The sequence below is a fragment of the Falco biarmicus genome, chromosome 2 (genome assembly GCF_023638135.1).
Source record: "Falco biarmicus isolate bFalBia1 chromosome 2, bFalBia1.pri, whole genome shotgun sequence".
In the NCBI taxonomy this organism is placed as follows: Eukaryota; Metazoa; Chordata; class Aves; order Falconiformes; family Falconidae; genus Falco; species Falco biarmicus.
Window position 1 is genome coordinate 30,947,107 of NC_079289.1, and position 27,665 is coordinate 30,974,771.

Below are 27,665 nucleotides of genomic sequence, written 5' to 3' on the forward strand. Positions count from 1 at the left end.
ATAAAGGAGATCATCTTCTGGTCATGCTTATTTCTCCCCATTGATTATATGAGCAACCCACAGCGACTGTCTTCAAACCCCATTTTCACATGTCAACCAATTCTCCCAAATGTCAGTTTCTGAAGAGATTTTTCAACAGGGGAAATCTTGCCTCAAGTATCTTGGAAAGAATTTACCATATCGGAGACCAAAATTAATCTAGGATTCATACCACACCAATGCAAAGAGATATTTTAGAGACAAAGGAGGGAGGATTACTCAGAGCAGTTTTAAGAGGATACTTAATTCCATGAACTTTCACATTAAATACAAGTAGGAAAGGCTATGAACTATACAGCCTTCACTCTTGTTTCTATTTTCAGAAAGTAAATATCAAAATAAATATACTTGGATGCTAGTATAAATTGTGCAATAAATCTGATGCTGCTTTCTGCTAACCAAAAGCAGCATAGTATTCATACATAACTATACAGCAAGGATTTTTGAATCCTCACTTTCTGTTGAGAATGATGGCTTCTTCTAGGAAACTCTGCAAGTTTTCAGTGCATCTGCAATCAAGGATACTGTTTAAATACATAGGAGAAAATTCTGATGTCTGTGGCAAAAAAACCCAAGCCAAAATACCACTTCAGACAAAATGTCATTCTTCCTGATTAAAAAAAAATATGATTAACTCAGATACAGAAAGAATCTAATAACCTTGTGGCATCAAAACTCACATCCTCGTAACTTTTTTTTTTTTTGAGTGTGGTATGTTTTTTTAAAAATTATAGCCATCAACCAGTTAAAAAGTCTATGGAAAATATTTTTTTTGTCCTACGTAAGATTGATTATGCTTTTTCCAGGGATGGTTGCTACACAAAAGTACTAAACAATCCTGGAAAAAATACAGCTTGATAATCAGCTTCAGTAAGCTGGCGCTGCAGCATTACATGCAGAAGAGTTCCAATGGCTCCAGTGAACACAGTTCTGGTGTGCTTCAATGCTATGAAGTCACTGAAGGATGGAAGAATAATTGTCAACTTTAATGAATCTCTGAAAGGAAAAGTTAGATGCATCTGCTAATTCAATAAAGCCAAAGGGGAAGTACAGGAAAAAAAAAAAAAAGAAAAAAACACCGAAATAAAGACAGCAGCAGCCATGCATGTACCCTGTACTCTGAAATCAAAACACAGATAAAAAAGGAAAACAGCACAATACAGAAAGCAGTGAAAACAATTATAACAGTACATGTTGTTAAACAACTTTTAACACCGATTCTTTTTCTTGTATAGGAAAAGATCATGAAATACACACAGTGCTAGGCTCATTTTTCAGCAGCAATGCAAAACCAAAGCAAGCTGGAACTTCATAATGTACCATATGCTTTTCAGAAACAGAAGTGTCAGAACTAACACTAAGGAAAAGCATTTAGTAATCTAGTTTACACCTTCACCATTCAATTTCTGTGTGACTCCATGTATATAAAAAATGTGAAAGCAAAAAAGGGGATTCTCAGAATTATTTCATTCATTTTTATAGCCATCTATTACTCTGCTGACTGAAGACTTCTGGCCATGATAACAGGTTAATATCAACTTTGAGAGCAGAGGTTTAAATATTTAAAGAAGAAATTGGTTTTAGAAATACTAACTTGTAGACTTGATGCTAAGTTCTATTTCAGTTCAAAGAATTTGCACTTAAAGTCACACACAGTATATATATATATACACACACACAACGTATTACATATACACACACAGAGACACATCCTACATATGTATACATACAGAGTGGGATTTTTGGAAAACCCACAGGCATCTAAACTTCTAAAAAAAAGTTTAGAGGGTAAGATTCTCAAGCTACAAATATTACTTCATCACTATACCTTCCTGAGAAATAAAGTTGACTGAAGGTCAAACACTATGTGTCCCATTCCCCAAAGAAAAAGAATGGTTAACAGGTACTGGGCTACTTTGAGAATGCTGTCTGCCTTTTTAGTAATAAATTACACCAAGGTTATACAAGGATGTCTCACTTTGCTACTGTTAGCTTTAGTGTGGTAGGTGTGGTGTGGAGAGGGTCCAGAACTTCAGGGCTGCTGCAACCTCGTGTCAGCAATTTACTGATTTGTCTTGGAATAACACTGGATGCTATAGAAACTTTCCAAAACAATTTAACATCAGTCTAATATCAGGAAAACAAAGCCTGCTAAAGAAAGCAGTTTGAACTCTTGCCTCCTCATTTCCCTCTCAATCATGAATTTACCTCCTCCCACCGAAACAGGACTCGTAACCAAGTACATCCTTCCTGTCCAGCCTTGGCAATAATCAGTAAAACCTCACTGCAGTAGTTACCCTCACATGAAAAACCCTCAAGCACTTCTGTCCTCATACCACATTTTCTCAGTGTCACTTGGTTTGTATCAACTCCTATGGATTTTCTCCATACATTATCCATGACCTTACTCACCACCGAGATATAAGTAGTATGTTACCCAGTCACGTTGAACACAGTGATGAGAAGGTACAAAAGCAGTACTTCTGTGTTTAGTAGAGGGGGAGGAGCTAATGGGCTTGATCTTTGCTTTTCCTTCTCACCAATCTTGTCCTATGAAACTAACAATAGCCCCTTGTTCTGTGGGGACACAGAACAAGGCAGTCTCCCACAGCAGCACTGAGTAGCATATGAACATCCACACAATTTAAGTTTCCCATGTTTTCTGCCTGAACATGCACATTCCTCTAACTTATGTGGATCATTTTGTTTTAACACATGGTGGAAAGTTACAGCTTTGATCTGATCAGACACTTCCACTATTTGAAGCATATGACCTTTCATCTTAACATGTTCAAATATTTGTACTTCTATTTCACATTTTAATCTATTTCAAATACTTGAAGTTCTGCTAGCAGTTATCTTGAAGAGACAAACTCCTAGAGAATAGTACTGAATGGTCTATATTCATTTGGTAACTCAGTTAAGCAGTATATACAAAAGTCTCAATAATCATAATAGCTAATTCTGGTAAGATGTAAGGAGGGGAGAATTGATTAAAAAATCCTCAGATATTTTACAGCTGAACAAAAACTTGCAAATTTGGGATAGTGTTAACTAGTTTTATATGTTGATATTTCTGATGTTAGACAAACTACTTAAAGAATTTACTACTAGGTTTTCAATACCTTTTCAGTCAGGAATGACTAAAACTAATCAAAATAGCTACAGTCCAACCTACACACTATGAAGACAGAGGAACATATACATTTATTTACACAAACAGCTCTGAATTTTGATTGCAGGAACACAAGTTCTATAACGTAATCTGTAGTGCTGACAGATTATGCAATCTACCTCCACAATGCTGTTATGAAAGAAACTGTAGATGTAGTTTTTGTCTTTCAAGGAAGTAACCCCTATAGAATGCATGTACTGTAGCTAAGCAAATAGGACAAAAATTACCAACTCCATCATGGAGGCAAAAGTCTTTACACCTCTTGTAGCTTCAAAGATACAAGAAAAAAACCCAAACCCACGGAACACAATGAACTAATACTCAGGCTAAAATATTTTTCATTGGGAAGTATATACCCCTTTCATTAACATACCATGTAAAACAAACAAATAATTTTAAGACACTTATAAATAATAGCCTGCCTGACTTTTCTGTGGCCTAAAGTCTTAATTGGGTAACGTTGACAGAGTAAGCAGTACTTGCAATTCTGGATTTCCCATATTTCAGATACACAAAGTATTTTCTATTTAGTGATGGCTTTTAAATCACCAGATGCAAAAGGGTTTCTTGTAAAGTTTTCTGCCACTGAACATATGCATTTGCAGATTCTTCATGAGTCATGTATCAGATGCAAATGAAGGACAGAAAATTAAAGCCACTACTTCCACTAGACACCATGGAACACAGAACAGTAGACAACGTGGTGCTGTAAGCGCTAGTTGTCATGAAATGAAGAAAGAAACTGACTTCCTTTACTGAGACTGAGAATCTGCCCAATGCTTTCTGAAGATTCTTTTTCCTTTTTTAAAATAAACACTACCACTACTAGTTCTACTTTAGACAGTATTCTTAATGAGCTGCTTTTTATTTTTTTTAATGAAAAAGGACACCAACAGCATATATGATGTTTTTCCCTTAAGAACATGAACAGAAACCCCCAAAATTCATTTCTTTGAAGAAATTCTTTGCTTGTTTTTCTGTTTTAATCTTGCTTGGCAGAAGAAAAGGAGACAACATTTTAATGAAAAAATATCACCAAAAGAACATTTAAGCTCCTATCAGACTCAAAATTTTGCACCATTACAGAGTAAGCTTGACAGCACAGCTTGATAGTCTTATTTTTGGGAAAGGCAGAACAAGTAATTCAGTCTCAATGATCTTTGAAAGGTCACGGTGATTAGGAGAGGTTCCCAAGGACTAGAAGAAAGCAAATGTCACCGCAATCTTCAAAAAAAGGGCAAGGAAGAAGATCCAGGGAGCTACAGGCTGGTCAACATCACCTTCAGCTCTTGGAAGATGAGTGAGTAAATCTTCCTAGAAGCCATTTCCAAACACATTAAAGAGGTGATTTGGAATAGTCAGTATGGATTCACAAAGGGGAAGTCATGCCTAACAAACTTGGATGGCCTTCTGCAATGAAATTAGTAGCTCGGTGAATGAGGGGAGAGCAGCAGATACCGTTTATCATCACTTTAGCAAGTCTTTTGACACTGTCTTACGTAACATCCTCACAAAACCGATGCAGTACAGACTGAACATAGACATTGAGGTGGACTCAAAACTGGCTGAACTGCCAGTCTCGAAGGGTTGTGATCAGCAGTGAATGTCCAGCAGGAGACCACTCACTAGTCATCTACCTCAGTGGTTGATATTGGCGCAGGTAACGCTTACTATCTTCTTTAAAGATCTGGATGATGGGACAGAGTGCACCACCACCAAGTTTACAAGTGATAAAAAGCTGGGAGGAGTGGTTGATGCACTGCCATCCAGAGGGACCTTGACAAGCAGAAGAAATAGGCAAGCAGGAATCTCATGCATTTAAACACAGGGAAATGTGGAGTCCTGTACCCAGGCAAGAATAATCCCATGCACCAGTACACACTGCGGGCTGACTGGCTGGAAAGTAGCTTTACAGAAAAGAATGGCAAACAAGAAGCTGAATGTGTCAGCAAGGCACTCTCAAGTCAAAAAAAAAGGCAACAGCATTCTGGGTTGCATTAGGAAGAGCATTGCCAGCAGGTCAAGGGAGGTGATCCTTCCACCTACCCAGCACTGGTGAGACAGCTGGAGTTCTGGGTCCAGTCCTGGACTCCCCAGTAAAAGGAGGACATGGACACACTGGAGAGAGTCCAGCAAAGGGCTATAAAGATTATGAGGGGACTGGAGCATCTGACTTGTGAGGAGAGGCTCAGAGAGCTGGGACTGTTCAGCCTGGAGAAGAGATGTACCAGGGGAGATCATATTATCAGTGTGCATGAATACCTGAAGGTGGGGAGACCTTCAAACAAAACCAAGCCACACTCTTCTCAGCGGTGCCTAGTGAAAAGACAAAAAGCCACAGGCAAAACTTGAAATACAGAAATTCCACTAAAATGTAGGAAATATTTTCGCTGTGAGGGTGGGTTGAATGCTGGGGAACAGACTGCAGGAGAGGCTGTGAAGTCCCTTATCCTTGGAGATACACAAAAGCCAAGTGGACATGGTCCTGCGTGACTTGCTCCAGTTGACCCTGCTTTGAGTGGAGAAAAAGCTGGACTGAATCATCTCCAGAGGTTTCTCCCAACCTCAAGTGTTCTGTTACATATCCATAAGAATTTTTAAACAACAAGAGTAAACAGAAAGAATATTCACAATTGGGTAAAGAAACATCAGTGGTATGTTTGACTCTGCATAGATATGCTTTGTTCTTCCTTGTTTGCAAGGCTTTAAAATTGAACTTTTCAAGGCAGAACATGTAAGGGAACAGTAACAGTTCCTCTCTTGCATGTTAACATATTACTACTTCTAAACTGTCAGTATTTGGAAGAAGAATCAGAAGAGAAAGCAAGTTTGGATATTGCTTTTTCCTTTTTTCTGAAATGTTCTGTCCACACATCTATTAAAAGAGATTTATCAGCTCTTTCTCTGTATTTAAGCGTCCCCTACATTGCAAAGATCCCACTGTAACCCAAATCTTATCTCCTGAGCTGTTGCAATGCATTCTCCAGTCTCATTTTAGAGCTCTTGTCTGTGTTTTCACCCTAGAAATTAACTCCTCTTTATGAGAAATAATTTCTTCTGCATAAAGATCAAACATGGGAACAGCAAACTGTAAGAGACTTCCCTTGATCAGCAAGAGACTGAACTTGATATTACAGGCAGTGATCTCTCAATCTATTCAGATACTTCAAACCACCTAATTTTTCACTCATTTTCTCCCAGTAGAAGCTGCTCCAGAACTGTGCTTATGGGGTTAAAATATTCTCCCTAGGTTAAAGATATGGAGAATGCATATGCTTTTGCTGACACTTTTTCCTTACTGGAGCTGACCTTTCTCAAGTGTTCTGAAACCATAATCATAAGTTTTTCTATCACCTTGACTGGTTTTGTCTAAAAAAAAAAAAAATAATTAAAAATTTGAAGGAGTGTCCAGGCAGACATTAACAGACAAAACCATGTCCCATCATTCAAGATACCCAGTTGCAAGCATCAGCCTAGAGGCCACAGAGTTGTTAGCGTATGTTGTGCCTGAGCTAGTAAGCTCTACCATAGGGGTATTTTTATTAACCTTAACAAGGTCATATAGCTTCCAAATCAAGACTCAAGCATGGCTAGACAACTTGGTAGCTGTTTGATCCCATCCTTCCATGAAGATGTTCTTTCATGAGACAGGTTTTCTGCTTCATACTCCTTATACCAATCTCTTATCTGCACCAGTTCTACCTTCACCTCAATCTCTAGAACACATGCATGACCAAAGCTTCACAAAAATACTGCAAGTGAAGGATTACTGTCTTTTACAGTGTTAATGATGCTGTTGGAAGAAGAAGAAGGAAAAAAAATATATATATGTATTGACATTTCCTTACCTGTTGTGCTCCATCCCCACTAACAATAGGGGAAGTTAGTAGAGGGATTTCACTACTTATAATCGAAGTGGTATCCAGTAATGGTGGATGTTCTGCCATCATTGATGGTACACTAATTCACAAGATCACCTGTAAAGAAAAGTTACTCAAATGATTAAACTATATAAATATTTCTGAATAATTATCCCTAAAAATAGCTTCACTTAAAAAAAAAAAGATTATGAAGTTAGACACCTTTAGAAAGTATGTTTCCATAACATTTCAGCAATCATATAAACTTGTAGATGTGTGCTGCCAGCTAGTATAAGCCTTATTTACAGAGGCTGGTTTAGACCCCCTCTAGTGGCTGAACGTTAGAAGACGACACATCACAGCCTTGGAGCTAACAAACCTGAATCTTTTAATTTTGATTACAAACCAACATTTTGTCTAAGTGACTGGCACTGCTGCCAAAATGCCTGTTGAGGTGGGGCAAGGGAAAGAAGCAGTTGCCTTAGAACTTACATATATACTATGTATGTAAGTTTTTGTTTATATGAAACTGGTAAAAACCTGCAATCTATGAACAGGGACATAGTTTCTTTTTCTAATCACCAACCCACTTTTCTAATATTGTAACAAATGAGACATTTTATGAACATCTAGTTACTAGTAAATGTCCTAGTGAGACAAATGAATAATAAAAAAAAGTATCTTCTGAACAATCTGACATTTTTTACTTTTAAAATGTATTAGAGACCCCGAATTAACTGCCGTGCTGTTTTGATAACCAGTGGCCCTTTAATAATTTTATCAGCAGCTAAAACTGGTTGGGGGTGGGGGGTGGGGAGGCAGTGCCTGCACACAGAATTATAATCCTTATAACTATACTATGAAAAAGCCATCAGTAGCGCATACTGTAAAGTTACATGAAATCTGAAGACAAGAAAAAAAGCCAGGCAGACAAGAGGCCCATGAAAGCAGTGATCCACTTCAACTCTGACGAGTAACAGCACAACAGAAAGCAGAATTCAACCGAATATTCCTTTCAATTACTTTAACAAGTTGTAAGTAATGTGTTTATAATATTTTGCATGTTAGTGCTATGTGAAGAGTGGATGGAAGAATTAAGACCAGAAAAGCTTAAGATTACCACTTTTTCATGCTGGAAATATGCTGGAAACTGCAAGTCTAATAAGCTGCTTTTGAAATTGTATTTCATTTTCTTACAAAATAACCAAAATCACTATGTTATACTGGTTTAGTGTATTGGTTTAACTCCATCCCAGCAAGACTCAGTACACTTAGCTTTCAGGGGAAAAAAAAAAAAAGATCAAGGAGAATTAAGAAATTGATATTTCTTAACAAAACAGAAAGACAGATGGAAAGAATCCACTAGAGGTGAATGGTACATTTAGAATTCCCACAAGTTAATCACATTTTGCATCTGAAAACAGTGCTTAACATCAAACACAGGCATAAAGATTAAGCTAAGAACAAGCCTGTACAGTATTTCTGAAGCAGAACTGCCTCTCTTAGCCAGTACTCACAGTAGCCTAGTGAAAATAAGTAGGTACATCTTTAAAGTTACACAGCCTGATGGTCAGTAATATTACAGGTTTTTAAATCTTTGCCTTGATACCATCTGCCTAATGAAACTCTCTACAAACACTTCTACACTTTTAACACAGATATACTGTCTGCTCATAAACAGAGATGCTTACTAGTTACAGCTTGTAACTTGCTTTAAATGAAGAGATACCTGATAAAATTCAAGGAGTGATAAAGTCAGCTAGTTCTAGACGTTCTAGAGATTATATTTGGTTAACTTAAAGAGCTGACGTCAGAAACATTCTCTAAGCTATCTCCATCCCACCCAATTGACTGCTTTTACTTGTTTGCCCCTTTAAGGCAGATGATACTGTACATCTGCTGTGGGTTGAGGTCTACAGTACAGTGCTGTCAGTACAAGACGACTCACGCAGAACAAAGGCTTCACATTTTCTAGAAATTGCGTTAACAGAGCACTATAAGCCTCTTGTACAGCTGTATATAGATAGCATGATTTAGCTATTCCCATACTGAAGGTTGTCCTGTTATAAAAGTATGAACTCAGAAAAAAGTATTCTGAAGTTATTTTAGAGGTTTCATTTACTTTCCAGGTATACTCTGCAAAGATTAAAGTTAGGGGTGGGGAATATAATCCCTTAGGTTAAAAGACTTTGAAACCTGGCTGTGATTACTTAAGAATTCATCACTGCTTATGCCAAGTCATTTACACCTCCTTAGCCAGACTAATTAGTCTAACCAAGCAATTGAGGACAGAGTTTTTTTATATTCCTACCTTACTTTAAAAGCTTTCTCACTCATCAAAAAAATCCTCCAGGCTACAGTCAGTCTCCACCACTTCTGCAGGTGGCAGAGGGCTGATGAAAGTTACTTGGATCATCTTTCAAGCTAGCAAGTTTGATGATAAGCTTCCCAGGATATTATCCAATGACTGTTTGATTTAAAATGAATGTAGAGCCTGGAAGCAGAGGTTAGAATCAAGACATCCCTTCTTCCCACAATAGCTACAACCAGGCTTACTCTTGTGCCATCTCTTGGTCTTTCAGCTCCAAATATTTTGCACTCCTATCTGAACTGTCACAGACAGAAAGGTAATTCCTATATTATAATACAACATATAATTCCAGGCTATAAAACAACATACTCCCAGACTAAGCTGGCTTGAACTTCCCCAGGTTTAAGTTGAATCTGGCTCATTATCCCCAAGCCACCACACCAACGACTAGTCTCATAAGAAAGCACTAACCTTTTTTATCACATACAATGACTTTTGACTGAATTTATAACATGATATACTCACTGCTATCACCATTTATTAGGCATAAATCAAAACATATCTATCAAACTGGACACCAGTAAGAAATAAACATAACCCAAACTGACTCAAATACAACTGTCATGACAACTTGTTCAGCCCCTCCAAGACACGAGTAGCTCTGGACACGGACATACCAAACATTGTGTCTCAGGTTCGTTCATAGAATCATTCAGGTTGGAAAAGACCTTTAAGATTAAAAAGCCCAGCCGTTAACCTAACGCTGCCAAGTCCACTACTAAATCATGTCCCACACCTACGTGTCTTTTAAATACCTCCAGGGATGGTGACTCAACTGCTTCCCTGGGCAGCCTGTTCTAATGGTTGACAACCCTTTCAGTGAAGAAATTTTTCCTAATACCTGATCTAAACCACCCCTGGTACAACTTAAGGTCACTTCCTCTTGTCCTATTACTTGTTTTCACTCTTCATCAGCTTCGTTGCCCTTCTTTGGATACGCTCTGCTATCTCAATGTCATGATAGTGAGGGGCCAAAAACTGACACAGGATTCGAGGTGCAGCCTCACCAGCACCAAACACAGGGAGATAATCACTTACCTCGTCCTGCTGGCCATACTATTTCGGATACAAGCCAAGACACTATTGGCCTTCTTGGTCACCTGGGCACACTTCTGGCTCGTGTTCAGCCAGCTATCAACAAGTACCCTTGGGTCCTTTTCCACCAGGCAACTTTCTGTTCTCTTGCACAGGTGTTTAATGATTTAATTTGTACAAAAATTAGGTTCTCACAGGCACTTGAGTGCTTAGGCAGGTAGCCCACTTTTGGCACATAGCCTTCAGTGCCTTAACTAGGACACAACTAAATTCCATGTTGTGATGCAAGTGTTTGATTTATTCTGAAGATGAAGCACACTGCTCTTCGATAAACCTTGACAGGAGGTACTAGGTATAGTGTTATTCATGACACCTTCTACCACAAAAGTGCTGCCTGTCAGACTGCATCGTCAATCTAGGGCAAAAAAAAAAATAAATCAATGCTTTCTTGACAGCACATTATTAGATTTCTCTGCAATGTCACTGAACTAGTCTTGAAGACTAAAGCTTTGAACTTCACACCAATGTGGGTCTATGCTACATGTATCATCAAAAGCCTTTTCAATATAAGTAGTCAAGAGGCAGCAATTTGTACAAGTCAGCGTGCATAATCTGGTCAGACAGTAAGATACGGTATGTCTGCCAGTTGCAGATGCCTTTTCTTTTTAGCTATGAGGACTAACAAAGAGACAGGAATTTGAAAATGGAGAAGTACTGTGTGGCGGAAGAAGTCAGCCAAAATGGACAAAAGGTTGGCCTCAAAATAAGCAGAAATGCTCAATAAATGTATCTTGGAAATAAATACATTTGATGTAAGGATATCAAATGGGCACAGACAGAGCTTTTAGATCAGCAGATCCAGATAAGCTTGCATTCAAGACTTCGGGAAGAAGAGATCTATCCAGATCTTTGAAAAAGACTTGCAAGTAACATGAGTCCTGTTGAAGTCTTGGAGGTCTGGAAGAAAACCAGAAGTCTTGCATTAAATACTCTGCTGAAAAAGGGTGAATGGAATGATCTAGGCCTGTTAGCAAACAGTGATCTGAGACCAAATAAAATTTAATAGTTGACACTGGATGTTATTTGTAAAGAATTAAAAGACAAGTATGATTGATGGAAAAAAGCTTATCCAATTAACTTGATGAGATTCTTCTGGTGATGGATATTCCTGATAAAGGTACTAATCAGAGAACTGGAAAAAACAATCTTAAACTTTATTTAGCAGCACACAACATTTCTTTTCAATGAAAATACAGAAGAGATATTACATGGATTAAAACTGGACAGACAGCCCTTTAGTAACAGTAAATACAGAGTTGTTGAGTACATGAGTTTCCAACAGGAAGAGAATGTATCAGTTCTTGGCTTCTCATTACAAAACATGTTTTTAACTGAGCTGTCAGAGAGAGTGGGGAAAAAAAAAAAAGGAAGTCAGAAGGAAGTCTGGAGATGACACACCATGACAATGATAAGAGACAATGATAGGAGTCACTTCACTACAATGGCATGAATAGCTTAAAAAACTACGCATAACAAAAGGTTTAAATACATAAAGGTAAAGCTGTTCTTTCTAAAACAAATAATTAACTCAATCCTGTGAAGAGTTGATTCTGAAAAGGATAAATAATAGAAATGGACAGCCAAACAAAAGCTCCTCAAAAGGCTGTATCAATTATACCAACAGCTATACCTCACTTAGCAACAAGGAGGATATTTTCCCTGCCTCTCTGCAAATCACTATCTCTACTGGAGTAACATAACAAGCTTGTCTCCAATTTGCTGACAAAGTTGTTGTTGATACCTGTTCAAAAGAAGAGTACAAATTACAATAACTTCTTGAAAATACTGAAAGTGAAGTATATGCATACCATAATTTCAGCCTTACTCCACAAAAAACCACTCTGGATGATATAACTGTCTTCTGACTATCTAGTTTCCCAACACACTCAGGATTTAGTGCCATCTTGAAAAGGACACGAGAAAAGCAACTGGCATTTGGACAACAGGTAAGGCTCAGCCTGCAGAGCCACTACAAACAATTCACTAGGCTATTGTCAAGATTTGCTACACCACCAAAAACTAATAGCATGCACAGCCTTCAGAAGGGGTTAAATAACACATGGGATAAATCTAAGGGTTTATTTAAGGCCAACTCACTCCATTCTTGTGGACATGTTAAAAGGGACCAGACAAGAAAGATGACACATTCGATGAATAGATAGGTAATACACTGTTGCTAAGCACAGAAGTTGAGAAGTAATTTTCTACTGGTGGTGCATTAAAGGCACAGTTATTTAGAAATCTATACTGACTTGTGCACAGCCACAACTGCTGTATGAACAGCTATCTCATTTCTTGTCTTGCTACTGAATATACTGAACTAGTCAGAGACATTCAAAGTGTAATTCAGGATTGCTAACTCAGCTGACACTGTTCTTTCAGAGTCTGCACTGAATCTGTCCTAGGACGCAAGGTAAGTACAAACCCGAGATTTCAATCAAGTTGGGTAGGTTAACACTTTGTACAAGACTTAGGTAGCAAACTACCTATTCCCCACTACTCCCAAATGAACTGCTATTCATTTTCCTTATTATTTGAAAAGACTTGGAAAGATTTTTCTGAAGACTATCAAAGCTGAAGCAAAGTAAAGGTATCTAAATTTACTGGACATAGTTCATTTAGACTCCAGGGCTTACGCCTGAGGAACCATGAAGGAATGGATTACACTAACAAGCCAAAAGGCTAAATGCTGTTAAGGCTTAAAGACAGAGTTCCACTCAATAGTTCAGGAAGCAAGTTTGCCTTCCTGAACTGTAATGACAATTTAATTCAATCCTTAAATGCTTTCAGATTTGGTCCTTTAATGTTTCTGTAGCATTACTCTCATGTTCTAAAGATATACAGGACTCTGCTTTTTCCTCAGTTAATTGTTCATTAAGGGTTAAGGAATATTGTAAGGCTGAGATCATTGGGCAGCACATTTCCTCTGCACATGCAAAGAATCAGTGTTTCCATCTCCAAGAGACTAGCAGCTGATCTTAACGAAAGCCTCTGAAAAACACATCAGCATTAAATCAGTTGGATCACCAAGGTAAAACAACAGGAGTCAGCAGCACGCATCCTCATAGCAACGCAGGCTAACAGCATACTGGGCTGTATTAGCAGAGAAGCACAGCTGATGGGGTGAGGGAGGCAATTGTTCTCCCCTACTCAGCATTTATAAGGTGTTATCTGGAACACCGTGTCCAGTTTTGGTCTTCCCAGCCACCACCTCCTCCCTGGTATAAGAGGGATGCCACAGACTGTTACTGGGCTTAGCCCATGAAAGACAAGGAGAAAATAAGAGCGCTACAGTAGCCAGGGTGCCATCAACTTGCTGGATCCCACTACCTGAAGGACGCTTGTTGAGAGCCTTACATCAAACTCTTCTTAGAGGTAAGCAGCAGAAGTACAAGAAGTGATGGACATATGCTGCACCACTGGAAATTCTGTCTGGCCATAAAGGGAGGGGAATGGATGGACAACAGACATCTTCACAATGACAGTGGTGGAGCACTGGCATAAGTTGCCCTGCAATGCTGCAAAAAACACAATCCTGTAAATCAGTGGTCTCCAAACAGGGGTGCATGACAATCCTTTGGGGTGTGGGAAGAAAACAGGTTTCATCATTGATAAATAAAACATACCATTAAATAGTGGTTTTCATCTTTATCTCATCCCTTCTTTTACGTGTATGCTTTATAGCATATATACTATATTGGTAGAGTACACATATGCATATAATTTTTAAAATGTACATATATTGGAGGTGCAAGCTCAAAACATCTTTACTGATGGGGTGCATGATCGAAAAAGTTTGGAGACCACTGCTGTAGAAAGTCAAAACCTGACCACGCAAGGTCTTAACAAAGGGCTGAAGAAGGCAATCTCCAAAGGCCCTTTTAAGCAGAATTCTTCTGTGAATTCCAGAGTACTAGCCAACCAAAACACAACATGCAATGGTATATGTATATATAATGTATGTAAAGTTAAATGGTTTTCAGTAGATTCAAATCCAGAGATGGACAGTAGTTTGTGACAGTAGAGCCCCCAAGCTCTTAAAAACTGCCAGAGTCTCAATTCAAAATTTCAAGGTAACAATGACAGTGCTAATCAAAATTCAAAACTCGCAGACTTTGGAAGACATACTCGTAGAACTGTCTGTAACAAAATTACTTTATGCTCTGGCCATTCTCCTAAGAAAATTAAGAAAGCTGCATTACAGGATAATTACAAATTAAAAAGTTATACTTTTGTATTAAGCACACAACACAAACAGGCTTCCCATTATGGTTGGACTGCAGGCACTACTCTGATAAATGTAGTGACAGCTAATAACAATGCTGTGGGCAAAAAAAATATTTAAGGACTCCTCCTATCCTAGAGATTCACTGCTTCTGGTTATCGAGTTTGATACAGAAAACAATTAATTGTTTTTCCCACAACTGAGGGACTTACAAGGCCACACTCTACAGTGGTACATCTGATGCCTACTGAAGGAGGAGTTTGCACTGCTGCTTTTTCCTCAGTTTTTGTGATTTACAAAGTGCTTCTTCTCTATCTACCTACTTATTAACACAATACTTATAGCAACTTGATACTCTTTCACATTCAAATTCTGTCAAATCTGGTGACCAGATATAAACAGATTTATTACTACAGGGCTGTTCACAAGAGCCTTGATTGTATACAACACGAGGATGGAAGTTTAAGCCAAGACAGAAATGCCTAATACAGAAAGGTGCAGCATAAGGAACAGGCTCAATGAAATCAATACTGAAACATTTCCAAACTGCATGTTGCTATTACATGGCAAGTGGACAAAAACTGGGCTATTCCATGGTTTCTTTGCCAGTAATACAGTTTCATACATGCTTCAGCCTGTATCACATTACAGCTGCCAATTCAAGGTTGCCATAAGGTGTGTTTTCCCAGTGGGCTCAGTACAGCAGAGCAGGTGTGCATTCCTCCTTCACCCAGGTGCTCCTGCAGCTACGCTTCCCCAGGAACCACAGGCAAGTCTCATCCTCATGGTCCATAAAACTTCCAGTAAGAAGGAAAAGCTTCTCTGAACAGGAGACAACACTTTCTAGGTTTTACCAAAGGCCAAGGAATGAACTTACAGAACCAAAACCACCATAAAACCATCACCCAATCTTAATACGGGAAATGCTTTGATTTTGTCTTCTCCAACATGAAGATAGCAGGTGCACTTTAAAAATAAATATCTTTCAAACAGCTGAAGTAATAAAGCCCTATTCTACTTAGATTAGAGCCTCACTTCTGAGTGACTCTTTTCAAGAAGATGCAAGCTACTATTTAAACATTTCCTGATTGAGGCGATTATAAGTACTCACCATGTCCATTCTTCAGTGCCTACTGTGAGATAAATTTATTCTTTCCTACAGTCTTTAAAAGATATCTCTTGCCTGCCAATTTGAGTCTTGCAAAAACTATCACAATTCCTTCTAATCTGTCAAATTTGCCATTCAGTTCAGAAGTCATCAGATAAGAGTAGACAAAGGCCCAAGATGTACAAATATGCTAAAACGAGGAAAATGCTAGAAAAAAAAATGCACCGATGCATCCCTGCAGCGAAGAGGAAAGAACAAAGCATATGCAACAGATGTTAGTCATATCACTTAATGCACTACCGGGAAAATGTCAGATACAGTGATGTAGCTGGTATAGAAGTGTATTAGAATATAATTACCCAGAGATCCATAAGGTTGTAGCTGAGCTACTGAAGTTATGAAGCATGCTGAAGAGTTTTGTGTTTGTTTTTAAGAATCAGAATTGAGCAGAATTATTGTAATCCCCCCCCCAATTTACCATATTTTCTAATCACACAGTTTTGGATGTGGCAATTATGGTATGGTGTTTTTATTTTTTCAGTTCTGAACTAATTAATATGTAATCTATTTAAAACACATGCTTTGTTCCTTATAAAGTATTTTTCCTGTTTTAGAAAAGTGTTTCCTGGAAAACTACATAAAACATTTTCCAACAGAATAGAGAAGTGTTATTTTTTGTTAGCCGAAAGGTGTATTTCTTTTTCACTAATGTGGCAATCTCCTTTTAAGTAAAGTGAAACTGAAATGGCTATTTCCTTCAGTCAAGTTCATAATACTAAAGTTGCAGATAGGCAATACAGGAGAATTTAAAAATCACAGTTTCATAAAGTAAATCAACAAAGTCAAAGTCTGACATTACTAGAAACTGTAAATCATAACAGTTAAAAACAAAGATAAGCAAAATGTTTTGATAAGCACTGGAACTCCCTATAGGAAATAAGAAACTGCAAACTCTAGCAAAATATGGAAATACTTCAACTGTAGCTCTCTAGCGGTGTCACAGACACTAAACACAATTTCCAAAGAAGTCTGAGAAATGCAATACACATCTCTGTTCATACTATGTTACCACTGGAAGGTGAACACTAAAAGTTGTAAAATTAATGCAATACTAATATGAAAAAAAACACTGATTGATGAGAAAATGCAAGTTGCACTTGAACAGCCAAAACGGTTCCTGGATCTAACTCACCCCCAATACTTACTGCCTGTTCTTCTCAAAGCAAGAATGGCCCAGCTACCCAGCAATACACCTCAGCATTGCAGGAGTTCAGCGTGTTACAGTAAATTAATACTTATTCAGCCTACCTTCATATTCCAGGTTGTGAACCACAATGATTTAGATGCAGCTTGAAATGCAGTTCATGCATTCATGTCATGGGTACTATAACCTATATGAGAACGCACAGTAGATAATTGAAAACATTACAGCTGTTCAGGTTTAATGCGTTTGTATTTACGAGCCAACAGTTTTTGAACCTGTGCCAAAGATGCTAAGCTCTTACCTGCAGCTGATGTAAAAACCTAAATTTTTGAAGGTCAAGACTACACAGAGAAGAACTAGACACTGATAAACCAGTCACCCTGAAAGGCACAGTACATTCACGGACACTTGTCACCTCATCTGGTCTGGTACGACTGTTAAATACTTGAGGTACATAACAGGACCAGTGCAATGGAGACTGCCTGAAAACACTGCATTATGGTTTTACTGTTGCTATTATTAGATTCTTAAAAAAAACCAACCACCTACAGTCCTTACCCAGAAGAAGTATATGTAACTTGAAGTTGTTGCATAACAATTCACTACTTACTATTTGCCCCTCCCTCCTCAAAGAGAAGAATCCTAAACTGGTTTCATAACTTTTAGAAAGTGGTAAGTGCAACCATATCACAAATCAGAATTATTAATCTGTTCATTTTACTCAGTACTAATTTGATAGTGAGCATTTTAAAATCAATGATGAAACGGACAGCACCGGGGTGCAAACTAATGCCTAGTCTTTTGCAGGTACAATCAGTCTGATTCACTGCCACATGTTGTTTGTGAGCTATACTGTAGCCTCCTTTGCCTTGCAGGAACAACTTCCTTTTAGGTACCCTTGGGAAGCATCCTCAAAAAGAAATGAGGAGAGTAAACCACACAGTGTATTTTCTGCACCGCTTATAAAGATCTCCAAAGCAATTTCAGTTTATTTATGCTACACTGATCTAAACTATGAGGATGGTTTGTTTTACACTCCTGTTACTCTCAAAAACTTCCTTAAACCCTCCCACTTTTACTTTTATACCAGCTAAATTACATTCTTCTAAGCTTCTGCCAGGATTGGATTTCCTTCAGTTTATTTTCTGCAAATCACATGGGTTCAAAACCAGCTTGGCTCTTCCCAGTTAACCATTACTCTTGCTTTCATTTCCGTTTAAGAACATGCATTTTTTTGAGAAAACAAGCCAAGAATCAAGCTACTTCCCCATTTGTTACTAACTCCCCCCTTTTTGGTAGCTATGAGCAGGAAGGACAAACTTGCAAAGTAATTTTTTATGATTCCTTTAAGGCAAACTAAAAACATGGATATATTTTTATTAATGTGATGCAACTGGTCAGTGAGATAAATTTATTGCAGAGACAGCTGATGGTGTTGTTGCTACAAAGTGCATGAATCAAGTAGAACAAGCAGCTTTTAAAGAACTCTTATAAACAGATTTTTCTTGCTCATTGTGAAAAATGAAAACTATGCTATCTAAATGCAAAATGACATAGGATCAATGGGGCTACAAGTCTAACAGATTTTAAAATTTCTCTCCACTGAGTTATTTTGGAAAGCCTATAGGTCTCTGCTTCCATAAGGAACAGGATAATAGCACAGAACATGACAAGACAAGACAGGCATATAGAAACTACTTCCCAAGAGCACAAATCCACCAAAAAAAAAAAAAGAAAAAGTGTTTTGAGGCCTCACACACACATTTGAAAGATGTTCTTTTATTAAGACTTTAAACTGCTGTGAATCAGTTCTGCTAAATTGTACTAGCGGCTCCCACTCGCACCACTGCAAGCAACTGGTCAACACCACAACAAATGAAACTGTAGGACAGACATAGTTTAAAATTATTCTTATAAAAATCACAGTTTTAACATAAACAGTTGCCTGATCCATTTCACTTATGCAAATACACAAGTGAATGCCAAGCATAGGAATAAGCAGAGAGGACCTGCTTCTTCCAGTGTTAATGCACAGCATTCATGAAGCTACAGACCACAATAGTAAAAAAGGTCAAGAGGCAGTCACCCTTCACTTCCCTAATACTAAACTTAAGTCCCAATGGTACTGAAGCAGTTGCTTCCATACCATAAAAAAAAAATTAAAACAGGATAGTCAAACAGCATCTCAAGCTAAATGCAACCCTTGAAAACAGAGTATGCTACTTATGCAAGAGCTCTCCATTGGAGGAGTCTGCAGCTACTGAAGGGGAAGACAGAAGACCAACAGCACAAAAGCAGGCTTCTCAGACGATACCAGCACTCCTTTCTCCCAAGCTCCACCCCATCCTCCAAGAAAAGTTTTAGTCAGTCAAAACACCATGGGACCAACTAGTCTGATTTCTCAATCAAGTCAAGAGGACAAAGCTGCTCTCAGCCTCCTATTTTACATATGAAGTTGCAACACTGAATAGTTGTCAATTCATTAACAAAAATGAATAGTTGTCAATTCATTAACAAAAATGAATAGTTGTCAATTCATTAACAAAAATGAATAGTTGTCAATTCATTAACAAAAATGAATAGTTGTCAATTCATTAACAAAAATGAAATAACAACATGAGAAACTAATCTGTTTGGAGCTGTATCGCCATGATGTACATAATTAAATGTGCTGGAGTACTTTTAAGACATATTACTTGAATTGGGGTAATTTATCCTCACCATTGAAATGCCAGAGTGGAACGTGCATATATACTAATATCGTTACATGTGGGCTGTCAAGTTATTAGCAAGCCTGAAGAAATTTAAACAAAGTACATTTCAGCTGCAACTAATTGTCAACAATCACCACTCCTGCAGATTCTTCTAGTCCTCATTTCTTAGTACTTTGTTACAACATCTTCAATCTACCTTCACACTAGACAAAATAGTTAAATAATTTTCTTAAAATACGTTTTTTTCTATTTACCTTTTTGATAGATTCTACAGGATTTGCAGAGGCATGGCAACTCTCGTGGCTTATGATATTTACTCTTACTGTAGGAAGTCCCGTAACAGCTTATCAAAAGATACTGTGAAACATTAGTGAAGAGTTACAGTTACAGTTCTCTCTCACTGCCAAGGCACTGCAAGTCAAAGTTTTTCTGTTGGATCTTATCCATTAAATTCTTGCTTACAGATTAGTTTTCAGCTACATGCACACTTTTTGCAGATCATTACTACCACCATCTAAAATGTCTTCCTCTGCCCCAAAGTAAAACTAAACCACTTGATATTCTGTTGTTTGTGTCTCAGTTTCCTTTGGTCAAGTCATCTAGTATATACAGTTCTTCCAGTCAAAAAGAACAACAAAACCCTGCAATTTGAAAACTGAAAGTTAAGAGAAAGCTTTATTTTGTAATCAAAGGAGTAAGAGATGGTATTGTGTATACTATGTTAGCAAGGGGAAATGAGACAGCAGCTTGGCAGTAGCCCATGCTTGTAGAATCTTGTATAAGAACTTGGACTTTGTTTAGCACAAACATGGATTTGCACATTGGGGAAACTCAGTAACATTCACAAGACAGGATTTGCACTTGTGAACTACAGGGTTTTTTTACTTTATACTGTAGGTAACTTTAAAGTTCTAGGTTTGTTAATTTTCACCTGAAGCTATTCAAGATCAGAAGACATTAAGAACTGAGCTTCACACATTTAAATGCAACCAACATACAAAACCCCAAAGCAAATTAAAAAAGAACTGCAATGCAAAAGGTAAAGTTAATATTTCTGCATCACATATTCCTCTTCACTCCCAGTTACTGAAGAAAGTTACTATCTATCCACACCTTTACAGTATTTTTGGACCTTGTCGCTTTCCCTGTGGACAATTTCCCAGACTTTGATGAATAGGTTTTTTTTCAAATCATGGTGTGCACTGGTTCAATTTTGTCAGTTTTCACAGTTGTGAAACAGGTTTTTGGACACTATATTATAGAAACCTGTATGTTGCCAGGAATTGGAAGGCATTGTTCTAGTGCTTCTGGAAAGCAGAAGACATTTATCACATCTTAGAATGTGCTGTGCTTCTCTCTTACTAATGGATTATAAAAATGAGGTCTACCAGTTAAACTGGGATTAAAACCTTTTAGATATTTTCATTTTTGACAACTCTTTATGCCAAACATAATTAAATATATAACAAAGTACAACATTTGCCATTGCCTATAAATGAAGAGCAGTGCATCTTTTCATTTGTCCTAAATGCTTCAGAACAATTCTTGAAGCAAAGCGGGGTGGGGGTGGTGGGGGTGGTAAACTATAGGTTTATTCAGGACTTCTGCAAACTGCCATTGGGATGGTGTTTGGCACCCAAGATACTAAACTGAAAGAGAGGGTACCAATGTTAGCCTGGGTGATGCTTTGCTTGCAGAACAGTATGACCAGAAGAGGGTCCAGGCATCCTGAGAAAGCAAAAACTTACAGGGAGACAAAAATATAAATTCATATGTGTATGGTACATACACAGGCAGGTCTGGTGAGACTGATACCAACAAATGTGCTTGCCTAGACATAAATAGTGAAAGTTTGTTTGGAGCTATGAACACAAAGAGGGCAAAATATGTCCAGTCAAACTCAGTTTGAGAGATACTGTGAAGACATCACCAATGATCATGGTGTTAAAAGTTTAAATAACAGGTTTGGAAAACACAAAGATATTCTATTCCTGAGGTACCACAACTGTAAACAGAAAAGCATTCTAAACCCGTACATCCAAGAAGAGTACTAACATAGTCCTCTACACAACTGTGCCATCAAAATAAAGGCCACCAGTTTCTGCAGCACTTATTCTAACCAAAACAGACACTAATACAACCACAAAAGGGTGCATGACCTAGCAGGTGAGTATAAAAAGTATATAGAAAAAGAACATTATACAGGGCAGTCCAGCATGAAAACAGGAGCTAAAAATTCTATTTAATTATTGACAAAAGGGCATAGCAAATTCTACTTAAATTTACACTTTTTTAAAGTCATCTATGACAGCTTAGCAAAGAAGTCTGAAGATATTCACTGGTTACAAGCTCAAGAGTATGTAAGCAGCTGGAACAGGACCAGATCTCTGGGGGGCAGACAGAACAACAACTTCAAAAAAATTTGTTCTATCTGAAACTAAATGTAAATTAACTGGAATAATTAAAGATCACAACCTACAAAAAACATGTAGTAATATTAAGTGTTACAGACATTTTCTAAACACCCTTCTGCCCCATCAACCCTACAATATACAGGCCCTGGGATGGCAATCCAAAATATTACCAGACATAAACAAAACCACTAAACTTTATGGATAGACAAGTTTAAGAAAAAGGCTAATAATGTTTTTCTACTGGCATCAAGTGAACATCAGCATTAAGGAAGCTCAAAGCTTACTGTGTATGGCAAAGAACAACCAAAAAACTGGTCATTTCTGTAGCTCAGGAAACATTGGCCCCATGAGCAACATAAATATTGTTTGAGTTTGCTGAACAGAAAAAGTAGCAATGTACTCATTCCAAACTATTATCACTTTCCTGAGATACAGACAGTATCTTTTAGTTAAGCTAAAGGGTTGACAGTCCAAGTCAAATCTATTTTTACTAGATCTGGTCCTACAGGAAAAGCAATGGTTCACAATTCAACTCGTGCGCTATAAACTACAGCCAAGTTGAATTTTGCTACAAATTGCCTGGGAATTTCCCCAAGCCAAAAATCTTAAAGAATGGATTATAAAATAGAAGAGTGCTATTGACAGATATAACTGAGATATTCCAGTTCATATTTTAGGTCACAGAGACACGCTGATGAAATAAGACCTGTTACCTGTAGACATTTTAGCAGACACTGAACTAGAAATCCCTTAACAATTAGAAGCTGGAGGTCAAAAAAAGGTACAGAGTTGCTGGATGCTGGAGGAAGATAAGAATTCCTCAGGTTCCAGGAGGTACTGACAACAAACATTAACGGCTGCAGACAACACCACTGTCTGGGAAGGGGGCCTGCAGCCTCACAAAAACTGTCTTCTTTAGCATCTGTCTGTCTGGGAATGAACAAGACTGTATCTTTGCCAGTTTCTCCCATCGACCCAAAAAGGGGTACTAGGCTAGGTTATAGGATTTGCCAGTTTGACAGAGGTGTCAACAGACCATCAGAACACCAGCACTTAACACCTTCCAAGCATCCAATTTTTCCAGAGACCAACACATTTACAATAGCATACACTATTTCAGAACGGACCTGCCAGCAAGGTAAATTAGTGCGTTGCTAAAAGCATTTAGAAGTTAAAACCATTTAGGAAACTGTATTGACAAAGATGAAAAATTGTACCTCTCCTGAAGTCAGGCTTTAAGGGTTTTCCTTCCTAGTAAGTCCTAAGACAGAACACTGCAGAAGTACGTCCAGTTAAGTAGCTAAAGTTGCAAGAATAATTATGAAGGATCTTTTTGAGGTATCTGGAGCCAAAATGATCATCGGCATAACACTGTATTAGCTGATGTAAGTCCAAATTCAAGTAAAATTAAATGGCCACAAGGCAAAGAATAACAAAAAAAAGCATCCCAAGATCCACAGGACTCACAGCGCAAAGAAAATGAATTATTAGCCTGAATCATAATTCAAAGTTCTGCAATTCCATTACATTATTGCCTATAAAAATCAAAAGCTTCTGAGTTTTAAGTTCGCAAACTAGTCGAAACTCCAAGTTGAAAAAGGTAGAAATGCCACTAATGGATTGAAATCAGATACTCTGTGTCACATGTTACCTGAGCATCACATAACTCATATACCTAGAGGTTGTTATACAGCAAAAAGCCTCAGAAGACCTCCATCTGCCCTGAAAAAGCAAAGACACTCATCTAATTTTGTTTTAATATTATCACATACAGTAGCCAGCATGTGACACTGTTAAAAGTAGATTGCCCTCATCTTCACCAACCGACCTAAACAAATCATCACCATGTCCCGGCCTTTCTGAGGACAAGGATCTGCTCTTACCTAAGGCCTTATCGATGACAATCAATGTCTGATGCTCCAATGTAACTGATTCAGCATGTCAATTTCACACACACCCACCCCCCAAAGTCACCAGAAAAAATATGCTGGTGTAGTTTGCCATAACAAGTCCCAGATTAAGTTCACATATGTCAAGATGACTTGCATACATTCTATATATACAGAATAAATCTACAACTAGATGCTGTCTTTCCAAACTTAATCAGCATCCTTCCTGCTCCTCCATGCTTAGTAGGAACATAAGCTATTAAGAACTCTACCCAATTTTTAACGTTGAGCATTATAGACACTCAGCTACTTCTAACTTTCACATACATACTCAGCCTTCTCCCTATCTGAATGCTTGTTAACCTCTCCATTCATCATGTGATTAAATTTCATAATTATTTGACACCACTTCCTGAAAAAAAAAAAAAGCAGAAAAAATTTAACTGACTGTACTTTCTGGATTTTAAGGACTGCTGAGTTGCTGTAATCCATACTATTTCACAACACAGAATATAAACACATCTGTGGATGCAGACTCACATCATGGCTACAGTTAAATTTCTATGCTGCATAAAGCAGAAAGTTACCCATTGCCATAACAACAAAATAGCTTCTTCTAAGGTCAGAGTTTAGCAGGAGTGGGACCTATAGCTTCTAAGACAGAAGCTACCAAGTATTCAGCAGCAAAAAATTAAGATATTTGAAGTCTTCATACAGTTTAAGACATTTATAATGTCATTTATAATACAAATACAGATATGTATTTGATCAAATGCAGAATTAAATTCTAAAAACAAAAAGAATATTTAATGTAAATTACTTCATGACGTGAGATGCTCTGGAATAACATGCGACATCCAAGGTAGTTGATAAATTGCGTTTGACAAGGTTAAGCAAATTACTAACATGTCTTGAGATGCCAGTCATAAAACACAACTTGCTTCTACCAACATATTTTGCCTTGTTTCTACTGCTAATTTTCTTTACTCTGCACAACAAAAATCAGCTGAAAAGTTTCATTTTTGCTTTTAGTTGGTTTCACTTTCTCGTTGCCTGGAAGCAACAAAAAGTTTCTGTTTAGGTTAAAAACAGTCTTGGTTAATACTCGGGAAAGGAGGAATCGAGCACGAATCTCGCTGAACGAATGCCCCTGCTAGCACTCGGCAAGACGATTACGGTGTTTTTGGGAAGATTTTTTGTTATCTAAATACAGAAACACAGGCTCAATCCCTTCAGCTGGGAGTTCCGAGGGAGCCTTTACAGCTTAGCAGAAGGAGAACAACAACAAGAAAAAGAAAGAGGTGTTGAAAGCCACCACTTCCTTCTCCTCCCCGCCTGTCACCGCCGGCTCAGCTGTTCTGGTCGCGCTTCGCAGCTGCTTCTCCCCAAACAACCGCCCTCCTTACGCGGCCGCCGCGTACAGCCCTGCCCCGCGGAGCCCCCCTGACAGCGGCACCGCCGCCCCGGCCGGCAGAGGCATCTCCGAGCGGCGGGGAAGCCCGCGAAGGCAGACAGAAAGTTTCTTCAGCGGGGCTCCGGCCGGCGGCGCCGGCTCCCCGGCCCTCCTCGGGCAAGCGGGGGCAGAGGCGCGGGCAATGCCGTCTCCTCAGGGGTCGGGCTGCCCGCGCTGCGCCCGGCACCGGGGGCAGGTAGAGGCGCTGCCCCCCTCCCTCGGAGCCCTCTCCCCACCCGGCTGAGGGGAAAGGGGCGGTTTAGCTGGCCGCCTCGGGGCGGCGAGCGCGCCTACTCACCGCCATGGCCCCGCCGGCTCTCCCGGCTAACGGTTCGGTCTCCGCCACCGGCGGGCAGCGGCACCAGGGCGGGGAGCTGAGGGGAGTTCCCGATGGCGCAGCTCGGGCAGGGGCGGCGCCGCGCCGGCCGCTTCCCCCACCCCCTTACCCGCCCACTCGAGGTACCTGCGCTTCGGCCGCCGCCCCTCCGCCGCCTTTTCCTCCCCTCCTCGCACCTGTCACTGTCTCCCGCGGCCGCCACCGCTGCTGCTACTACTATTGCCGCCACACTCGCCTCGTCGCCTCAACAATCCCCACCACCTCGCCCGCCGGCGCGCAGCCGCCATCTTTGTGGAAGGCTGGGAGGGGCCGCGAGGGGGCAGTTGCCGCCGGCACGCCGGGCGCCTGCGCGGAAGCCTCCGTGCGGGGGGGGGGGGGGGGGGTGTGTCCGCCGGCTGGAGGGGCGTGGTCAGGCTTGTGGGCGTGGCTGGTGACACGAGGCGGGGCCTGCGGGGAGGGCGGTGCGGGAGCCGTGCGGGGGCGGAGCCTGGGTGGCGGCTGGGGCCTGGGCCTGGCCTTGGCCCTGGGCTGGGCTTTGGCCTGGGGTTGGAGCGTGGCCTTGTCCCTGGGGTCTGGGGTCTGGGGTCTGGGCTTGGCCCAGGGCCGGGTCCCGGGCTGGGGCTTGGCCCAGGCTGGGCCCTTGCTGGGTAGAGTGAAGGGTAGGAAGGGCTGCCCCTTCCCTATACACTGAGACAACCATTAACACAGAAAAGTCAAAGGGCTTTCAGGCCACCTGCCCTGAGGCCGAGCAGAGCCCCAGGAGTGTGTCCATGACTGAGCACCTGAGGCGTCCCCTGCCTGCTGCCCAAGCATGTAGTGTCCAATATCTGAGGGGGGAGGGGAAGGAATGTGCTTTTCCAGGGGCTTATGCAGGGAGGAACCATCTTCCCTCAACACCTGCAATGTTCAGCTGATGTCCTGAATACTAATTTGCAATTATCCTTTGCTTAATGTTTGTCCTTTCAACCATTATGGACCAAATTTATTTTACTACAGTCTTTGGCTTAATGACCTTCTGCAGCAGTGGACTGAACAGAATGAGATGTTGTATAAAGTGGTTTTGTTAATTTGCCTTAAAGTTCTGTGTTATTAAGATAATAAGGTGCTATTTCTCTTGCTTTTCAGCAGTGTTCGTATCGTTCTTACAGCTCAACAGCGCGCAGAAGGTAGCTCCTATCAACAGAGGATGCACCAACCGATGTTTTGCCATCCCGGTTGCTCGCTATAGGCCCCCTTTCCAAAACTCATAATTTCACTGGTGAATAGCAGTCTAGGCTATGATATGTCAGATCTCAAAAACTAGAGAGACTTGGGCCTGATCAATATTTGGATGAGCTACCTCGTTAGGGACTGCGGAAAGTGCTGCTGGTGATTCATTCAGTGGCATTCGTCTGTCTATGAGTCAGGGCTGAACAAATGCCACTGCACAGCATTTGTGGGTTGTACCATCCATGGGCATAAAACTGGAGATCTTTGCCAATTGCAGCTGTTAGGAGATCACTGATTTTCCTACCTCGCTCCAGTGTCAATTCAGGTTTTGAGAATTAGCCAGGCGTCCTGGTGGAATATAGCAAAGGATTTCAGCCGTTGCTTTTGTCAGGCACCACTCAGTGGTGGTGGGGTCAGGAATGGCAACGGCAGCAGTGGCCGTGGAGATTGTTGTAGGCAGCCCCACATCCTAGCTTTGTGTCAGACCATACAGTTATGTATTGGTGCATGTACTGATTGTACATGCCCTGTTGCCTGAGAGCTCTGGGAGAGCGTGTCCTTCATGCCTTCTT

General features: G+C 39.7%; 1 protein-coding gene across 5 annotated transcripts in view; it reads right to left on the reverse strand.

The window, feature by feature from the left end:
* FNDC3A (fibronectin type III domain containing 3A) overlaps positions 1 to 26,204 on the reverse strand; it is a 127,185-nt gene extending 100,981 nt beyond the window's left edge. The window contains exons 1-2 of one of the 5 annotated variants that reach the window (XM_056327037.1): positions 26,061 to 26,204; positions 7,063 to 7,191 (exon numbers count right to left, since the gene is read on the reverse strand). In XM_056327037.1, coding sequence (XP_056183012.1) covers positions 7,063 to 7,164 — 102 coding nt within the window. In that variant the 5' untranslated portion in view covers positions 7,165 to 7,191; positions 26,061 to 26,204. Of the gene's footprint in view, positions 1 to 7,062; positions 7,196 to 25,845; positions 25,972 to 26,010 lie in introns of those variants that run through there. The other 4 variants (XM_056327041.1, XM_056327038.1, XM_056327039.1 and 1 more) reach the window with 4 other exon arrangements.
* Positions 26,205 to 27,665: the final 1,461 nt, after the last annotated feature.